This window comes from Mastigoproctus giganteus, chromosome 2 (assembly GCF_048544385.1).
Source record: "Mastigoproctus giganteus isolate SK-2022 chromosome 2, ASM4854438v1, whole genome shotgun sequence".
Lineage (NCBI taxonomy): Eukaryota > Metazoa > Arthropoda > Arachnida > Uropygi > Thelyphonidae > Mastigoproctus > Mastigoproctus giganteus.
In genome coordinates this window covers 153980540-153998378 of record NC_143576.1, presented here as the reverse complement: position 1 = coordinate 153998378, position 17839 = coordinate 153980540, and the positions used below count along the sequence as shown (strand labels likewise).

At 38.8% G+C, this 17839-nt stretch overlaps 2 protein-coding genes across 2 annotated transcripts in view; one reads left to right on the top strand and one right to left on the bottom strand.

The window, feature by feature from the left end:
- Window positions 1-17839, top strand: part of LOC150089672 (transmembrane anterior posterior transformation protein 1 homolog) — a 309390-nt gene that overhangs the window by 70566 nt on the left and 220985 nt on the right. The gene's annotated exons all lie outside the window — the stretch shown is intronic.
- Window positions 1-17839, bottom strand: part of LOC150089673 (uncharacterized) — a 389737-nt gene that overhangs the window by 322673 nt on the left and 49225 nt on the right. The window contains exon 2 of the mRNA XM_090389589.1: window positions 15168-15230. Within this exon, the coding sequence (XP_090245715.1) occupies window positions 15168-15230 (63 nt within the window). The remainder of the gene's footprint in view (window positions 1-15167; window positions 15231-17839) is intronic.

Sequence of the window (17839 nt, the reverse complement as noted above, 5' to 3'; positions counted from 1 at the left end):
TGTATGTTATCCTACAAAAACATTTGAGAATGCAATAAACAGAGCTGGCCCTCCTTCACTGGTAATGACAACTGCAATCCCCCCCCCCCACATTTATTCCACAAGGTGTGCATGGGTATTCATGATGATAATTCCTTTTTGTAAAAGTATGGGCTTCAGGTTTCAGCAGCTATTATCACCCTCCCATGTGTGCCAAATGATTAAGTTCTATATTAGATTTAAATCTGAGGACCAATGGAAACAAGGAAGTGCTACATATATTCAGAGTGCTCTTCAAACCATTATTGCACAATTTTTTTGTGCTGTGCACAATGTAGCACTTCCATCCTGGAACATTCCATTACTTTTTGAGGACAATCTCAACAATGCAGGAAGAAACTTGGTATGCAAAGTAATACTTAAGTACATCTGTTAGTTCACAGATGTCTCAAAGGATGATGACCAGTAACACACCACAAAAACATTAACCACACCAGAACACAGGCAAGGAAAAGGAGGTGATTATCTCTCTGTATAAGGCAATGGTCAGGCCACGCATTGAGTACTGCGTACAGGTCTGGAGGCCTCATTTTAGGAAGGATGTAGATTTACTTGAGCATGTACAGAGAAGGGCAACAAGATTGGTGAGGGAAATGAAGGGATCCTCTTACCAAGAGAGGCTTAAGGTCTGCAAATTGCAGTGGCTAGAGACTAGACACCTGCACGGTGATCTGATTGAGGTATATAAGGCCTTGAATGGGTTGAGCATGCTGAATTCTGATAGGATCCTTCCACTTGTTCAGATTACGAACCTAAGGGGGCATAAATTCAAATTAAGAAAAGACATGTAGATTAGATGTGCAGAAATTTGCCTTTAGCCAGTGGGTGGTTAATTGCTGGAACAAATGTAATTGTGTCGTTGTGGAAGTTGATAGGTTGAATAAATTTAAGGAGGAACTGGATAGGCATTTAGAGGGAATGGTGTGATTTTTTTTTTTTGGCTGATGCTGCATAAGCTCATACACTTGCTTTCTTGCATCAAATGCCACTACTACTACTACACTATTACAGGTCTGGACAAAGCATTCTGAATATATCTATCTGTGTGACTTCCTCTCCACACCTATATGCATCTATCAGTAGTAAACATAGTAAAATATAAGATTCATTGAATCACTATTTACAGTGCTCTTCATGATGCTGCTGCCAATGGATATAACTGTTCTGCTCATGCTTAGTTGACACAATTGTGTCAAACTCTATAGAGTGCAGCATGGTAGTGTAAAATCTTGCCCTTAGCTAATGTGTATGACACTGGCCAATGTAGTTATCTCCTATCCATTATTGGAAGGTATCTGTGATTCTGTAAGGTATTGCCTTTTGATTTCTACTAACACCACAGAACAAAGGGTCAATCTCATTAATGGAGTACCCTTTTCTGGCTTGCTGTGAGCCTGTTGTTGCAGGTTTTTCCAGTCAAAAACTAGTTATAAACTCTTGACACAGTTTTCACCAATATGTGCACCACATCTGCTGTCGTTTAGGACTGCTTCCATTGCACAGGCAGTGGCACTCATGCCTCTTATGACCTCACTATTATGTCTTCTTTTATGATAGTAAACATTAATGACAACACCAATGCACATTGGTGTTGTTGTTAATGTTTATCTTGTGCATCATTATATTTATAGGCAAGTACATTACAGTTCAATGCTATCTCGATGTTAGTTAATTTGATTTATTCCCTCCTTGCTTTCAGTTGTACACAAAGTTTTTTTTGTATTTATTAATTATTCAAGTGTAATAAAAATATTAAAAAAATAAATATTTTTATTATTTTTAGTATTACATAGTATTAAAAATAAAATATTATTATTCTCACATAAACATGATTGCAATAACCTTACATGCTATTCTTAGTAAAGACTGATCACCATATTATTTCCTTAAAACTGCATTACAGACTAATATTCAAGACTATAACCACTGATATGTAACCTCTAGCTACTGAGCATTTGTCAGCAAGGCTGGACAGAGAAATAGTTTATGCAGACAAAATAAATTATTGCTTCCTTATGAGTACAAAATAATGCTTCAACAAATACAATCACAAACATCAATACAGACAAAAAATAATGCTACTTTCACCATCAAAGGAGCATTATAGTAACTTGTTAATGTAATATTTTAGTCAATTAAAATTATTGTGGAAAAATTTTCCCTATATTTCCGTGTTTAAGGATGATAACTAGAATTTCATTTTTTTTCTGGAATTTTTTTTTTAATCTGTCTTATTTTCTGTGCCACCAAACACATGGATATCTTCAGTTTCATTTGACAAGTCAGAAGATGTATTAAAAGCAGTGTAAACTAGGTCATGACAATGGCTGTGCATTTATACATACTTTATCCTTTAATTCTTTAAAGGTCATTAAAGAATTAAAGGGTTGGCAACTCCAAGGGGATTAAGCTTAAGCGTTAGTGTAAGAGAAATGATCTAAGACAATGCACTGCTTCTCTGAAGTAGAAAATGAGATGATCATATGAGCACATCAAACATTTGTTGATAAAACATATTTCATAAGCTAGTTAATGAAATACATAATATTTAGAGGTTTTAAGAGTCCATACTGAGTTGAACTATAATATTTTGCTCATTATCAGAGTATTGGTTTTAAGTAATTTAGATAAAAATAAAATTAAGAGTTGAATAATTATTCCTCCCGATGAAATCAAATTATATTTTATACATTTTTATTTTAAATGTATAAAATATAATTCATAATTATATTTTATACATTGCCAATAATTCATAATTGCTCTGCACTGAAAATGAATTAATTTATTTAAGTAAATCAGAAAAAAATATTTAAATCTAACATTTTAAAATCTTAAAACCACTTATATATTTCGACTGGATATTATTACTACTTTCCTTCTTCTTCTGGAGAATATTAAATTTGCATTGCAAAATGCATAAGCCAGTTTAATCTGCGACAAGACTACGAAAGCTGTTTGAGAAAAATCTCCTAAATAAAACTATAACACCCCCAGCAGATCTATTGTGCCATTTAGTCAAGATTGACTACAACAAATCTCGTCACCTCCAGCAGCAGCACTACTACCAAGATCCTCAAGGCCTTTATGAATGGCTTTGAAATCACAGCAATATATGTTAAAATCCAAGCTGTGCTTCATATGGCAAATACATGTCTCCAAATCAGTGGAGACATGCTGTGGTTCATTCACACAATGCTCAAGAACAGGTCTCTTGTGATGACCTATACTAGGACAATTACAAATGGAGAGTCAGAGAGTGGGGGGCCTGTTACGCATACTTTTGTTAGTTTTGCTTGGTCCATTTGGAGGTGGAGTGATATTATTATTATTAGCCTTATGGTTTGTTGTTTGTTTGTTTGGTTTTTTTTAAGGAGCATTAGCAACTAAGGCCATATTGCTCCGGGTCATGCGGTGGTCATTCCCTGACCTTTCCGCATCCTCCGTATTTGGTGGTGACGGGCTCGAACCCCGGTTTAATCAAGAAGCGTGTGCTACGCACTGCTGCTCCTTCCCACCTGGCTACGGAGGCGCCAGCCTTATGGTGCAAGGAAGCCTGAGGCTTATGCAGCACCAGGCAAAAAAAAAATTCTGAATTACCCTGAGAGAGAGAGAAGTAGAAGGGAATCACCAAGGAAGAGAAGAATGATGATATCCAGCTCAGGATCCTGGGTGTGCCAAGCCCATACTCACCAGATGTGAGCCCATGAGGTTATCATTACATATAAAATGGTTTACAACTATTAGCTTTTAGTGGCACTGCCAAGAATTTGCTCCAAATTATATTTGAGTGAGTGCATCCAATGCACTGTAATTTTCGGAATATTCAGAAAAACATTCCAAAAATTTACAAATAACAGCTGAAATGTAAGAGTCTGGAATTCATAGCTAAAGTGAATGCTTACTTTTGGATTAAGCTGTAAATTAGACTAAAATTTAAAATTTTATCAAATGTTTATTCCATGTACATAAATTAACCTCAACACAAGCAAAAAACGTATACAAAGCTATAAACAAAAATGAGGTGTTGCTGCTAATATCCAAGAGTTCAATCAGTGTGCAAAAAAAATTGAGCACTTAATATCACATGCCTTTACTTTTACACCAGTCACATATTAACTGCTTAAGAATGATCATCTATATCAAAGGTTCCCAAGCTTTCTTTCATGTATAAAGTATATTGCTCACCTCTGGAGGAGTGGAATTAAGAAAAATGAAAATTGCAAAAAAAAGATAGTATTCTTTAATAAAAAAAACATTATGATGTACGACATTACGATGTAAATTATAATGTACGATCACTCATCGGTGAAGACAGGATATTAGAGCTGGAAAAGGAATTAGAAAATGTGAATTGGAATATCATCGGTTTGGCTGAAACAAGAAGAAGAAATGAATCACTTATAAGTTTATCAAGTGGAAATCTGCTATACACCAATGGAAACAGTGAAAGGAGTGAAGGTGGAGTTGGGTTTCTGGTCCATAAAGATTTTAAAAACAACATTTTGGAATTCAAAAGTACATCACCAAGGGTGTCAAGACTAATATTCAAGATTTCTAAGAGGTACAAGCTAAAGATTATATTGATTTATGCACCAACATCGGGCCATGATGATGAAGAGGTTGAAGAAATGTACACTGAAATTGAGTCTTCTAGATGAGCAGAAAACCCACTACACTATTATTATGGGGGACTTCAATGCTAAGGTTGGAAAAAAGCAAAACAGCACAGAAAGAGGAACTATAGGAAATTTTGGAATTGGTGAAAGAAATAAGAGGTGAAAGACTTGTGGAATTTGCAGAATCTCAAGGAATGTCAGTAATGAACACTTTTTTCAAGAAAAGGGTGAACAGAAAGTGGACATGGAAGAGTCCAAATGGATTAACAACTAATGAAATCGACTTCATCCTCACTAACAGAAGATATATTGTGACTGATGTTACCGTCCTGAATAAGGTAAATGTTGGAAGTGATCACAGAATGGTAAGATGTACACTTGATATAGATGTAGGAAAGGAAAGGAAAAAACTGACTCGAGTAAATAATACAAAGGTCTTTGAGATAACAGAAGAGGAGAAAAAGCAGTATGTACTGGAACTTAAGAACAAGTATGAGCTTCTGCAGACTGCTGAGGACCAAGATATCGACGAGGAATATTACAACTTTTTGAAAGTGATAAAGCCCAAGAAACCTATAGGGAAACAGAAATCCAAAGAAGAAAAAATTAGTCAAGAAACACTTGTCATGATGAACCAAAGACGACAAATGAAGAGCAAGAAAAACACTGACAGGGAGAAAATTGAGTATACTGAGTTATGCAAAGCCATTAGAAAGAGACTCAGAGAGGACATAAGAAGATTTAACACAAGAAGAGTAGAACAAGCATTAAGGGAAAACAAAGGATTAAATCAGCAGCCATGAGCAGTAATACAGAAAGACAAATGATACTGAAACTGAAGAATAGCGATGGTGTACTTATAAACAGCAGAGAAGGCATAATTCAAATAGCAGAAGACTACTATAGAGAATTATACAAGGAGCGAGGGAATGATACCAGCAGTGGGGAACATGGATTGCAAAGTAGCAACACATACGACATACCCGATATTCTTCCTGATGAGGTAGAACATGCATTGAAGAAAATGAAGAATCGGAAAGCCCCGGGGGAAGATGAAGTTACTGTAGAGTTGTTAAAATTGGGAGGAAGAGACATAACACAAAAACTGGCAAGGCTCTTCACAAAATGCATTAGAAAAGGTGCGATGCCTAAGCAGTGGAATAATGCAATCATAGTTTTGTTGCATAAGAAAGGAGATAAATCAGAAATTGGAAATTATAGACCAATTAGCTTGTTATCCCATATCTACAAGTTGTTCACAAGGGTCATTACTAACAGATTAGAAAGAATACTTGATGAGAATCAACCGAAAGAGCAAGCTGGCTTTAGGACAGGATTCTCAACTATGGATCACCTTCACGTAATATCACAGCTAATGGAGAAAGTAAATGAATATAAAACACCATTATGCCTGGCATTTGTGGATTATGAAAAGGCATTTGACTCCATACAGCATAAGGCAATGTTTCGGGCACTGGAAAGACAAGGCATAGATACTCCATATATTATGATTTTGAAGAAAATATATGAGAGTGCTACATCCTTTATTAGACTAGACAAAGACAGTAGCAAATTTAAAATCGAGAAAGGAGTTCGACAAGGAGACAATATCTCCGAAGCTGTTTACTGCTGCCCTTGAGGAAGCTTTCAGAAGATTAGACTGGTTGCAGAAAGGAGTCAATGTGAACGGAGAGTACCTAAACCATTTACGATTTGCAGATGACATTGTGGTCATAAGCCACGATCCCAAAGAATTAGAGGAAAATCTTAATCAGTTATGCACAGTTAGTAAGGATTTTGGACTAAAGATGAATATGGCTAAAACAAAAGTAATGATGAACAAGTATGCCATGGAAAGGGAAATAATGATTGAAGGAGCAGTAATTGAAAAGGTGGAGTCATATACTTATCTGGGACAAGTTATTAGCTGTAATAATGATAAATGGCTGGAAGTCAAGAGAAGAATAAATGTTGGATGGATAGCATTCAGGAAATATAGTCACATACTGAAGAGCAATATCCCAGTTTGCCTGAAACGTAAAATAATGAATCAATGTATACTCCCCACCATGACTTATGGAAGTGAAACTTGGGTGCTCACCAAAACAATGGAAGAGAAGCTAAGAACTACACAGCGAAGAATGGAACGAATTATATTGAGAATCAGACTGTTAGATAAGAAGAGAAACACATGGATTAGGCAGCAAACTCAAGTAAAGGACATTCTTATCAAAACTAATGAACTAAAATGGTCTTGGGCAGGACACATAGCTCGAAGACATGATGACAGATGGACTAAGAAAATAACAGAATGGTACCCAAGAGGAGCTAGAAGAAAACCTGGAAGACAAAGGCGGAGATGGATAGATGAAATTCATGAGTTTTTGAGTAGTAAATGGATGGCCAGTGCTCAAAACAGAAAGAACTGGAAAGTTGCTGGAGAGGCCTTCATCCTGCAGTGGATTGAAAATGGCTGATGATGATGATGAATAAAAAACACAGGTACAAATTGTTAGACTACATAAAATAAAGCAAAACAGTAGCTTTCAAGTGTAGGGGACTCTTCATCAGCTGAATACAAATGTTATTATGAAACAAAGAATGCTCAGGCGTGGTCACGTAAGGCAAACAAAGTGTGACACGAGTGCAAGCAACAGTAATCACTAGTTAGAACTAGATGCTTGAAACTGCAAATGCAGGCTGTGTGCGTGGGGTGCGTGCCAACATTTATCACATTGCAGGATAACCACCTCAATGATTGGATGTATATGTATACCTTTATTGCGGTTGAAATTATCATGGCAACTGTATATGTGGAGTGATTCGAGCCATATGTGCTGGTGGTAACTTTGTGAGTGGTCGATTTCGATAATCCCGACCTGGGTCAAAATCATGTTGAGAGGACCAATAGTGTTCTGCAACCGCAGAGTGCTCCGAATTAGAAGACCAGACTGCCCTCTCATGTTCTGAAATCCAGTCCTGGAGCCTTCTGCCAGATTCCCCGATGTAGCAACCACTGCAGTCATGGCAGGCAATGTGATATATCAACTTGCTGCATAACAAGAAGAGGATGGGCGTTTTTACCCTCAAGAGAAGGGATCACAGTTTTTTACTGGGAAGCTGTAAACATTTTATCCAGTGAGTGCATAGAAATTGAATTTTAAAGAGGCATTGTGAGGTGCCAGGGTAATGGGGCATAAAGGCGGTTGAGATCGTACCATCATTGTGGGATGCCCTGGGGTGTGCAGCAAGCTCAACGGGCCTGCAGATCGCATTTGTTTAAGGCACAGGCAGGGTAGCCACAGTTGGATAGATCTGTTTTTACTCTCTAAACTTAATCACATCTCTTGGAGCTGGAACGGGTCCAGGTGGCAGCAAATAGGGTGTGCGTGGCACTGAGAAGCTGGTTGTGGGCATCTGCCTATTTGTAGTTGGTGAATTGGCCAGCACATATTGGTTTACGGTAAACTGAGGTTCTTAAATGTGTGCCCATGCACTGTACTAGGACAGCCAGAAAAAAAAAGAGGTCATTGTCCGACTCCAGTTCGATAGTGAACTGGATGAAGGGCGATAGAGAGTTGAGGTGTCACAAAAGTCAGGTTTCTATGACTCGAGGAATGATAACAAAGACATCATTGACATAACGATACCAGAAGGCAATGGGAACTAGTAAGTTTGAGAATGCATGGCTCTCCAATTCTTCCATGGCAATATTCGCCATGACAGAGCTGATGGGGGCACCCATGGCCTTGCCATGGATCTGTCTAAAGAGGGTGTCTCAAAACATGTCTACACTGCCAGTCAAACAAGTTGAGAGCAGTGCAAATGTCTTCTGCAAATAATGAGGTTCTGCTGGGCAGGACGGGGTCATCATCTAACAGTTGTGTCGCACATGCAATGGCTCGTTGAAGTGAACAAAGAAACAACATCAAATTAGGCCATAACCTGGTCTAATGAGATGGCGAGTTTAGAGATTAGGTGTAAGAATTTTTCACTGTTCGAGACCGTGCGGTCAGTGTTGCCTATGAGGGGCGATAGTAGTCCGGCAACAAATTTCGAAAGTTCATATGTCGGGGAATTGCAACAAGAGATAACTGGTCATAAAGAGACACCCAGCTTATCCAGTTGTGTGTAGCTGCCAGTGTGTAGTAAATGTTGGCATCTTGCAGAAGGGATAGGGCTTTATCCTGGTACTCAGATCGATCTAGGACTACAGTGCAATGTCCCTTATTGGCCGGCAGAATAACAATGGCACCATCCCTCCTAAGCAAACTGGGAGTGGAAAGTTGATGGCGGCTGAAGTTAGAGCCCATAATACGAACATGATGCAAGATTGATACGGCCTTGAAATTAATCTTGTTGGCAGTTTCTTCAGGTAGGCAGGTTAAAGACTGCCTCTATTGCCATGGTGAATTGTGTGATGGGAGGACTTTGAGATAATATGGCAAACTTCATCCCGAGGGCGAGAAGTTCCACATGTTCACTGGATAGGTGCTTTCCACTTAGATTCAAGACAAAGTGAGAGTGATCAACAGCAAGAGCTCAGTGTGTGTAATTGGCAGTGCAGGCATTTCGAAGTTAGTTGTTGAACTTGCCGTGAGCAATATAAGTTAGATTCACGGACTGACTGAGAACAAAGTCTGGATGACACTAGAAAATATAGAAGGAGCCAAACCTTTCAGCTCAAGAGTATGTACAGCCTTACTGATGGAGCCTTTCTGTAGATCTTGATGTAAGCAACCAATCCAGATTTGCAGGATCTTTAAGTGGAAATTGAGGAAGGCATGCTGCATTCGGTCATGGGGGCATAGTGCCTTGTAGCTTAAACCTTTAGGAATAATATGTCGAATATTGTAATGGTGCACAAAACGAAGGTGTTGCCTGTAGCAGGCTACAGAGATAAGTTTTTTGAATTTCCACTGTAACGTTGTATGCACGGAGCCATAAGCAGTACAAATACAATTAAAGAGGCCTCCGACTCTAGGATCCATGTGTAAAGTATAAAATATATTGCTCACCTCTGGAAGAACGAAATTAAGAAAAAAGAAAATTGCAAACAAGATAGTACTCTTTAATAAAAAGCACAGGTACAAATTGAGTTAGACTAAATTAAATAAAAATTAAATAAAGCAAAACAGGAGCTTTTAAGTCTTCACACCACGGGGCCTCCCGCAATGATCATACAATCTTGACCACATTTATCCTCTATTACCCTGGTGTCTCACAACACCTCTCTAAAATTCTATGCACTCACCAGATAAAATTCTTACAGCTTCCTGGCAAAAAACTGCAATCCCTTCTCTAGAGGATAAAAATGCCTATACCCTCCTTGTTACGCAGCAGGTCGATATATCGCATTGCCTGCCATGACTGCAGTGGTTGCTACATCGGAGAATCTGGCAGAAGGCTCCAGGACCAGATCTCAGAAGTGAAAGTGAAAGTGTGTTTCGGGTCCAACGGCACCAGGGGTTTCCCCCATCTCCGCGTAGTTTACATTGTGGGTGAACCAGTTGACTGGAAAAGCCAGAGATTTAAAAGTGTGTGGGAATTGTATTTGTGTGGTGTTGTGTACCGTTGTTCATCTGGTCATTTAGCCACTGGACCCCTATTGAGGCCCAACATTGCCCCACTTTCGCCCCGTGGAGGCAGACCAGGAACTCACTTGACTTAAGTTACTCTGGCAGGTCCTGCCGCTTAATTACCTGAGATTTCGGCGGCTAGGACCTAAAAAAAAAAATATATAAATAAAATAAATAAAAAAAATAAAATTAAAAAAAATAATAATAAAAAATAAAAATATTAAAAAAAATAAAAAATAAATAAATAAAATAAAAAAATAAAAATTGAAGATATATAAGTGTGTGTGTGTGTGTGTATATATATATATATATATATATATATATATATACACACACACACACACATACATATATACACATATATATACACACACACACATGCAGTTGTAATTTATTTTTGAATGTTTGCATACAGCGCATAGCATTCAAACGGCAAGAGCAGGGCAATGCATGTGATAGGCCGAGACTGGGTGAAAATTATTTTGATTTGATTAATTTAGGATGTAGGGCGTTTGCATTGTGTATAGATAGTGGGGGAGGAGAGGCAGAAGGCTGGGGGGGGTAAAGGTAGAAGTATCTGGGCGACAGAGTAGATGTCCCCAGGTGGTCAGTGAGGCATGTCCATGCCTCACCAGAAGGAAAAGGAGGGTCGGCGGAGAGAGGGGGGGGCAGGGTGTCTCCCCTCTTCCCGCCTGGGTTTGGGTTTAAAGTAATCGAGTCAGGTGCTCGATTTTGTTCGCCAAAATGGCTTGGTGGCAGTGAACTGCACGATCCAGGTCGGTGTGTTCCTTTGAAAGGTCCAGGGTTGTGGTCATTCTAATGGTTGTAAGCCGTGTCCTTTATTCTTAGTAGAATCTGTTTCCTTGTAGGGTCCATGATGCGGCAGTCATGACACTTCGTCGTTATCAGTTCTCAGCTTGAATTAGTTTTATTGCTGTTGGTCACAGTTTGGTTGTTGTACAATGAGGGTACGTCTCCTCTTGTAGAGGTCTTCTGTGAATTTGGAGAATGCAATGTATTGCTCTTTACTGTCGAGTAGGTGCTTTTCTCTGTCTCTGGGCAAGAAGGTGATCCTGGAGATGAGCTGGCAGCGAAGGTCATCGTAGAGCCGGCAATCGTACATGAGATGCTGCCAGCTCTCAGACTCTCCACAGCAGCAGCAGCAGCAGCAGGCAGGGTCCTCTGTGATGCCCAGGGCTGTGAGTTTTGCCTTGAATGCTCCATGTCCGGTAAGTAGAAAGGTTGTATAGAGGCCCGGTGACTACCACAGCGGGGCCTTCGGATGCAATTTCTCCACGTTGGGGAGAAATTTCCTAGTGATCTCTCCCTTGGAAGAGTTGTCCAATCTAGATTGCCATATTTGCGTGAGGTGAGCAGTGAGCCTTTTCTTTTCGGTCGCTCGGTTAGCAGTGGGATCTGCATTGAAGCCCATGAAGGTGCAGGCGTTCCCCTTAGAAATTTCATAGAGGATACCGATTCTGGCCACTTCCAGGTCGAGTGGAAGGGTTCCAGCCAGCACCTGCAGCGCATGTGTGCTTACTGTGCTGCAGGCCCGTGTGATGGCTAATAGCATGGCTCTGTGAATGGAGTCGAATAACCTGTGGTTTACTGCCATGGTGACTTTAGAATACCATGCTCCCGATGCATAGGTTGCTATCGGTATAAAGGCTGCTTTGCATATGAGCTTGAGGGTTTTGCTGTTTAGCCCCCAGTCCCTTTTTGCGACCCTGGTGATGAGGGCCGTGTAGCCCCTAATTTTCTTCCTGGTGTAGTTGAGATGCGTTTTAAAGGAAAGGGTGGCGTCAAGTATTACACCCAGGTACTTGAGCTCTTTTGATAGTCTCAGTGTGGTGGTACCAATCTTGATCTGAGGGGGTCTCCTCGGATCAAGGAAGCCCCTTAGGAGGATAGAATTAGTTTTTTCTTTGGAGATCCTGAGATTGTGCTTTTCGGTCCATTTCAGAAGAATTTGTAGGGCATGGTTTGCCTTTGTTTCAAGTTGTAGTCTGCTGACCATAAGGATGAGGTCATCTGCGAAGGCTTGCGAGGATGCTTCACCAATGTCCGTATTAAGGAGTTCATCCATTGTGATGTTCCACAGTATTGGTCCCAGTACAGAGCCCTGTGGGCAGCCTCTGTGTATTTGTCTTGTAAGCGTTCTATATGGGGTGTTTATCGTGATACGTCTGTCAGACAAGTAGCTTTTTATTACGTTATATAAATTTTCTGGCATGCTGGTCTCCCAGAGCCGGGCCAGGATGCTTGGCCACCAGAGGGTGTCAAACGCCCCGGCAAAGTCAACAGAGATAGCTAGGAAGTACTTTTGATCAGTGGCTGCTGCTTGCACCAAGAGATTTCTCAGGGCATCCACCGTTGACAGCCCCTGACGGAAGCCATACTGTCATCTCAGAACGTGAGGGCAATCTAATCTGCTGATTTGGAGCACTCCGCAGTTACAGAACACTATTGGTTCTCTCAACACGATCTTGATCCACGCCGGGATATTGACCACTCATAAAGTTACCATCAGCACGTATGGCTCGGATCACTCCACATATCTGGTTGCCATGATAATTTTAACAGCAATAAAGGTATACGTATACATCCAATCATGGAGGTGGTTATCCTACAATGTGATAAACGGCCCACACACAAGTACATGCCCTGCATTCGCAGCTGCAAGCATCTAATCCTAACTAGTGATTACTGTTGCTTGCACTCGTGTCACACTTTGTTTGCCTTACATGACCATGCCCAAGCATTCTTTGTTTCATAATAATGTTTGTATTCAGCTGATGGGTGCCTCGGTAGTGCATAGCACACGCTTCTTAATTAGACCAGGGTTCAAGCCCGTGATCACCAAATATGGAAGGTCAGGGAATGACCACCGCATATCCCCAGCCCGGATAAAGGGTGAGGGTTGGCATCAGGAAGGGCATCCAGCCGTAAAAATTGCATGCCAAAACAATAAAAAAAAAAAAAAAAAACACTTACTCCATATAATAATGGGAAAAGACGAGGACAAAAAAAAAAAAAAAATATTCAGCTGATGAAGAGTCCCCTAGACTTGAAAGCTACTGTTTTGTTTTATTTAATCTAGTCTAACTCAAATTGTACCTGTGCTTTTTTATTAAAGAGTACTATCTTGTTTGCAATTTTCTTTCTTTTTTTTTTTTTTTTTTTTTTTTAAATTCTGTTCCTCCTGAGGTCAGCAATATATTTTATACTTTATAGCACTTCATATGTTATGTTTTTCTGTCTTAGCAAAACTGTTCCCTTCAGTAACTGTGACAAGCTTGGGTTTTTGCTCACTTCAGAAACATCATTATCCATAAGTCAACATAAATTAATAATACCATTTTCAATCAAACAACATAACCAAGAAAGTAAATCCATTATTCATTAAAAACTCAAGGCACCACCATTATAGTTGTTTTGTCTTTTTGGGCCCTCATTAGAGTGTGAGTGGCCACATTAGCAACTTCATAAACAAATTTGTGCCAAAATGCTGAATAAATAGAACCCCATAAATCTAGCATCCTCAGGAACATTCCAGATATTTGAAAATTCTGGTTTTTTGCTACTGTATCCATAGTAATTCATTAGTTTTATTACATAATACAGTAGCTCTGAATTTTATAATCTCCATAGAATGATAGTCGCCACATGAAGCCAAAATGTCATCCCATACTGCTGGATCAGTCTAGTGGGTAACATTCTTGTCTAAGAAAAAAACAGTTGTGGATTTGAATACAATTTCAGCAATCAAATCACCTTGAAAACTAATTACCTACTACTGTACTATGAAGTATTATACTGTGAACTAGTATTGAATATTGTGCAAAATGAATAATTTTATAGATTGTAAATACATGGTAACAATGATATATAGTTTAGGAAATATGTAAAACAGAAATAAGTTGGCATTTATAAATTATTAATGGAATATAATGCACAAATTTGGCACCTGAATTCTCCGCCCTCCACCAGTCCAGCTATCCTCAGAAAAATATTCAAAAATTTCAGATTGACATTTTACTGTATATCTAACACAAACAAGTAGCCAAGCAACATATGGTAGAAAAACTTCCACCTGAAAACACAACAAAAGTAACATTGATATTAAAAATTCCTAGTGCGAGGTTGTGTGCACAATGCATAGGAATAGAATTATTTGTGTGACTTTTTTTTTTTTTGAATTGTGACCAACAAAACAGGCATTTGGAGGAAAAATGCAAAATCTGTTAAAATATCAGGGAAAGTTAAGATCATATGAAAAAGCCGGCCCAACATGGCAAGTTTCAGGCAAAGATATAAATTGTGAATGAAGTTGCTAAGGTGTGGGAAATTCAATGTCCATTCACCTACTTCAAAAGGATCTCTTTTTTTCTTTTCTTGTGTTGTGTTTTTCTAATGCACTTCTGTCTGATCTTTGATTGTTCATCATTTGGATGTTAGACATCTAGTTTGCAAGCTGAAAGGTTGGACTGCCAGAAGTTCTACTTTTAACTAGCAATGCACATAGTGGAATGATTAATACATCAATTATTTCAATAATTGAAATAATTGATTATGCATTATGAAATTGAAAGAAACAAAAGAAATACCAGTGGAGCGATTCAAATTGAATTTATCAAAACTAAAGCTCAAGCCCTGCAATGTCTTACATTACTCAACTGTGTATGTGTGTGTGTACACACTTCACCCCTTCCCAAACCCACATATCTTTAATTATAAATTTCTACTGAATTATCAAAATGCCATAATCAATTATTTTGGTTATGATCTCTCAATTATGTCCATTACTACTCTCCCACTTCCCTCCATGCAGCTGCATTTTTTTTTCTTTTTTATACTAACTAAACAACCAATGTGAACATAGTCTCAAAATATTCTTAAAGCATAATTAAATATGCTAACATCAGCAACTTACCAAAAGTGCTTGACCGTCAATATGTCTGTTCTGAAACGGTATGATACAATCATCCAGTTGGAACTACATACGAAAAATATTTTAAAAAATTAGATATCTAAATAATAACTCCTCATTAAACTTAATAATCAATATTACTTAATGATATTTGACATAATTTGATAACACAATCAGAGTTAAACGAAATTGACTTCAACAAAATGTAGACATGTAACTTTATACCTTTACCACCAATCCTGTTTCCCTTGAGACTAGTCCATGAGAAGTAGATGGTTTATTTTAATCTAATAATATTGAATGGACATATCTCTGAAACATCATACCTTTAACATGGTGTTTTCAAAAATGGATTTACAGATTAAGGCAGTACTGCTGCTATACCCAAGATGTGGATCCACAGGCTTTAGTTCTCTCCCTCCCACAACCACCACCATCAACCACAAAAATGCATTAATTCCTATAGTAAACCCTCTCGCAAACAGAATTCCTGAGTCACCAAATGAATGAACTACTGCTCTATATCATGTAAACACAATGTTACGGCAGTGTTCCATGTGAAACATTGTGTGACGAAAAAAATACATTATATAAAAATGTGATTTCACGATCGGGAACACTTATCGGGTTCACATAAGTTATGGATTTAATTTAATTCATCATATACATTTACATTAATCCATAGCCACTATTAATGTAAATAAATTTACATTAATAGTGGTGAGCCAAGCATAGGAGTGCGCATACATTTGAGTTTAATGTGGCTCCAGCCATGTAACTTGACTTTTTAGTAAGGATATACAGTATTTCCCCATGTATAAGACACACCTTAATTTTGGGGCCTGAAATTTGTGAAAAAAAAATGTATTACATAAAGTTATTGAACTCAAGTTTTATTCATCATAAAATTCATACAACTCATCACTGTCAAAACTCCCATCCATTAGCTTGTCCTCATCTGTGTCTGATGACTAATCACTGTCTTCATATATTGCCTCATCCTCAGTTCTATGACATTTGAAATGCCACACTTCTTAAATGACTTGACAATGATCTCAATCTTGATATTATCCCAGGATCTTTTCACCCAGGTACAAACTTCTCCTATAGTTGGTTTCTTCACTCTTCCTGATGGTGTCAAATTGTCCCCAGAAGACTTCGTCTATTGGTTCCATTCGTCTCTCATGGCAACTTTGAAGGGTTTGTTAATGCTGACATCAAGTGGTTGGAGCTGGGATCTCAAGCCTCCAGGTATGATGGCAAGTTTTGTTTTTTGCTCTGCAGCAATCTTCTTTGTATTTTTTTGTTATGTGTGCCCTGAACTGATCAAGCACCAATAGGGCCGGTTTGCATAAGAGCCCACCTGGTCTCCTGCTCCAAACTTTCTCAAACCAGATCTTCATCCCATCCTTGTCATGAACGTGAACAATCACTCCTCGAGGAATATCTTCTTTTGACATTGTTTTGTGTTTGAAAATCAGCATAGGAGGCAGCTTGTTTCCGTCGGAACAACAAGCTAGAACAACTGTATAATGGCTCTTTTCATGTCCACTTGTCTTCACAGTTACAGTCTTCATCCCCTTATTATCAACAGTTCTGTTACTTGGGACATCAAATTGAAGGGGGACTTTGTCCATATTTGCAATCTGTCCCAACTCAAACTGATGTGTCTTCCGACATTGAATGACAAAATGATGAAATTCAAGGACCTTCTGCTCATAGCCTTCAGGCATCTTTTGGGCAAGTCTGGTGTGTGTACGCATGCTTAGTCCATTCCGTTTCATGGACCTGAAGCACCAATTGTGTCCTCCTTTGAAATCGGTAACTTCTTTTTCATCAGCAATTCTTCTTGCTTCATGCTGAACCATCTTTGTGGACACAGGAATTCCAATTGCCCTTTGCTCCTCAATCCATATCTTCAGTTCCCTCTCTAAATCAGGCCATTTTGCTGACTTGCCTCTCGTGGCCTTCTTCTGCCGTGGCGTTTTCAGTAGGGTTTCTTCTTCCCGTAGCCAGTCTCGGATTGTTTTCTCAGTTGGAGGAGGACCAAACTTACATTCTGCAGCACGATTTCCATTCAACCTAACTTGAATTCAGCACTGTATGAAAATCTTTTGTGAGCCATTTCTGGGCAGAACGTGGCAAAATGTAACCTAATATACTGGTAACAAGTGCAAAACAATGAGCGCAAAGACAACAAGTGCGAAAAAGCGGGAAATGCAAGTAAAAAAAAAAAAATCTACAACCACTGTATAAGGCGCACCCAGTTTTTAGACCCCAAATTTTTCGAAAAAAGGTGCATCTTATACATAGGGAAATACGGTAACTAATTTAAAACTTCAATCATAATGTATAGCATAACATATATCTTGAACTTGATAGCATAAGTCAAGGGTTCCCAAACTTTATCGCTTCACAACGCCCTTAGTGTGTCATTAATTTTTTCACGGCACCCCTAGGCCAAAAGAAATACCTAACAGTTCCATTTATTAAGTAGTTAAGTCCAAAAAACTTGAGTAATGCTCAAACTGTGAACTACCTCAAGCTAATAGTTCATGTGGTGTCCGACAGATGTCGAGTATCGCTGTGTTTCCCTCAAAAATTTTAAAATATCCCACAGCATCCCTGCGAGTTCATTGCGGCACCTGGGGTGCTGCAGCACACAGTGTGGCATA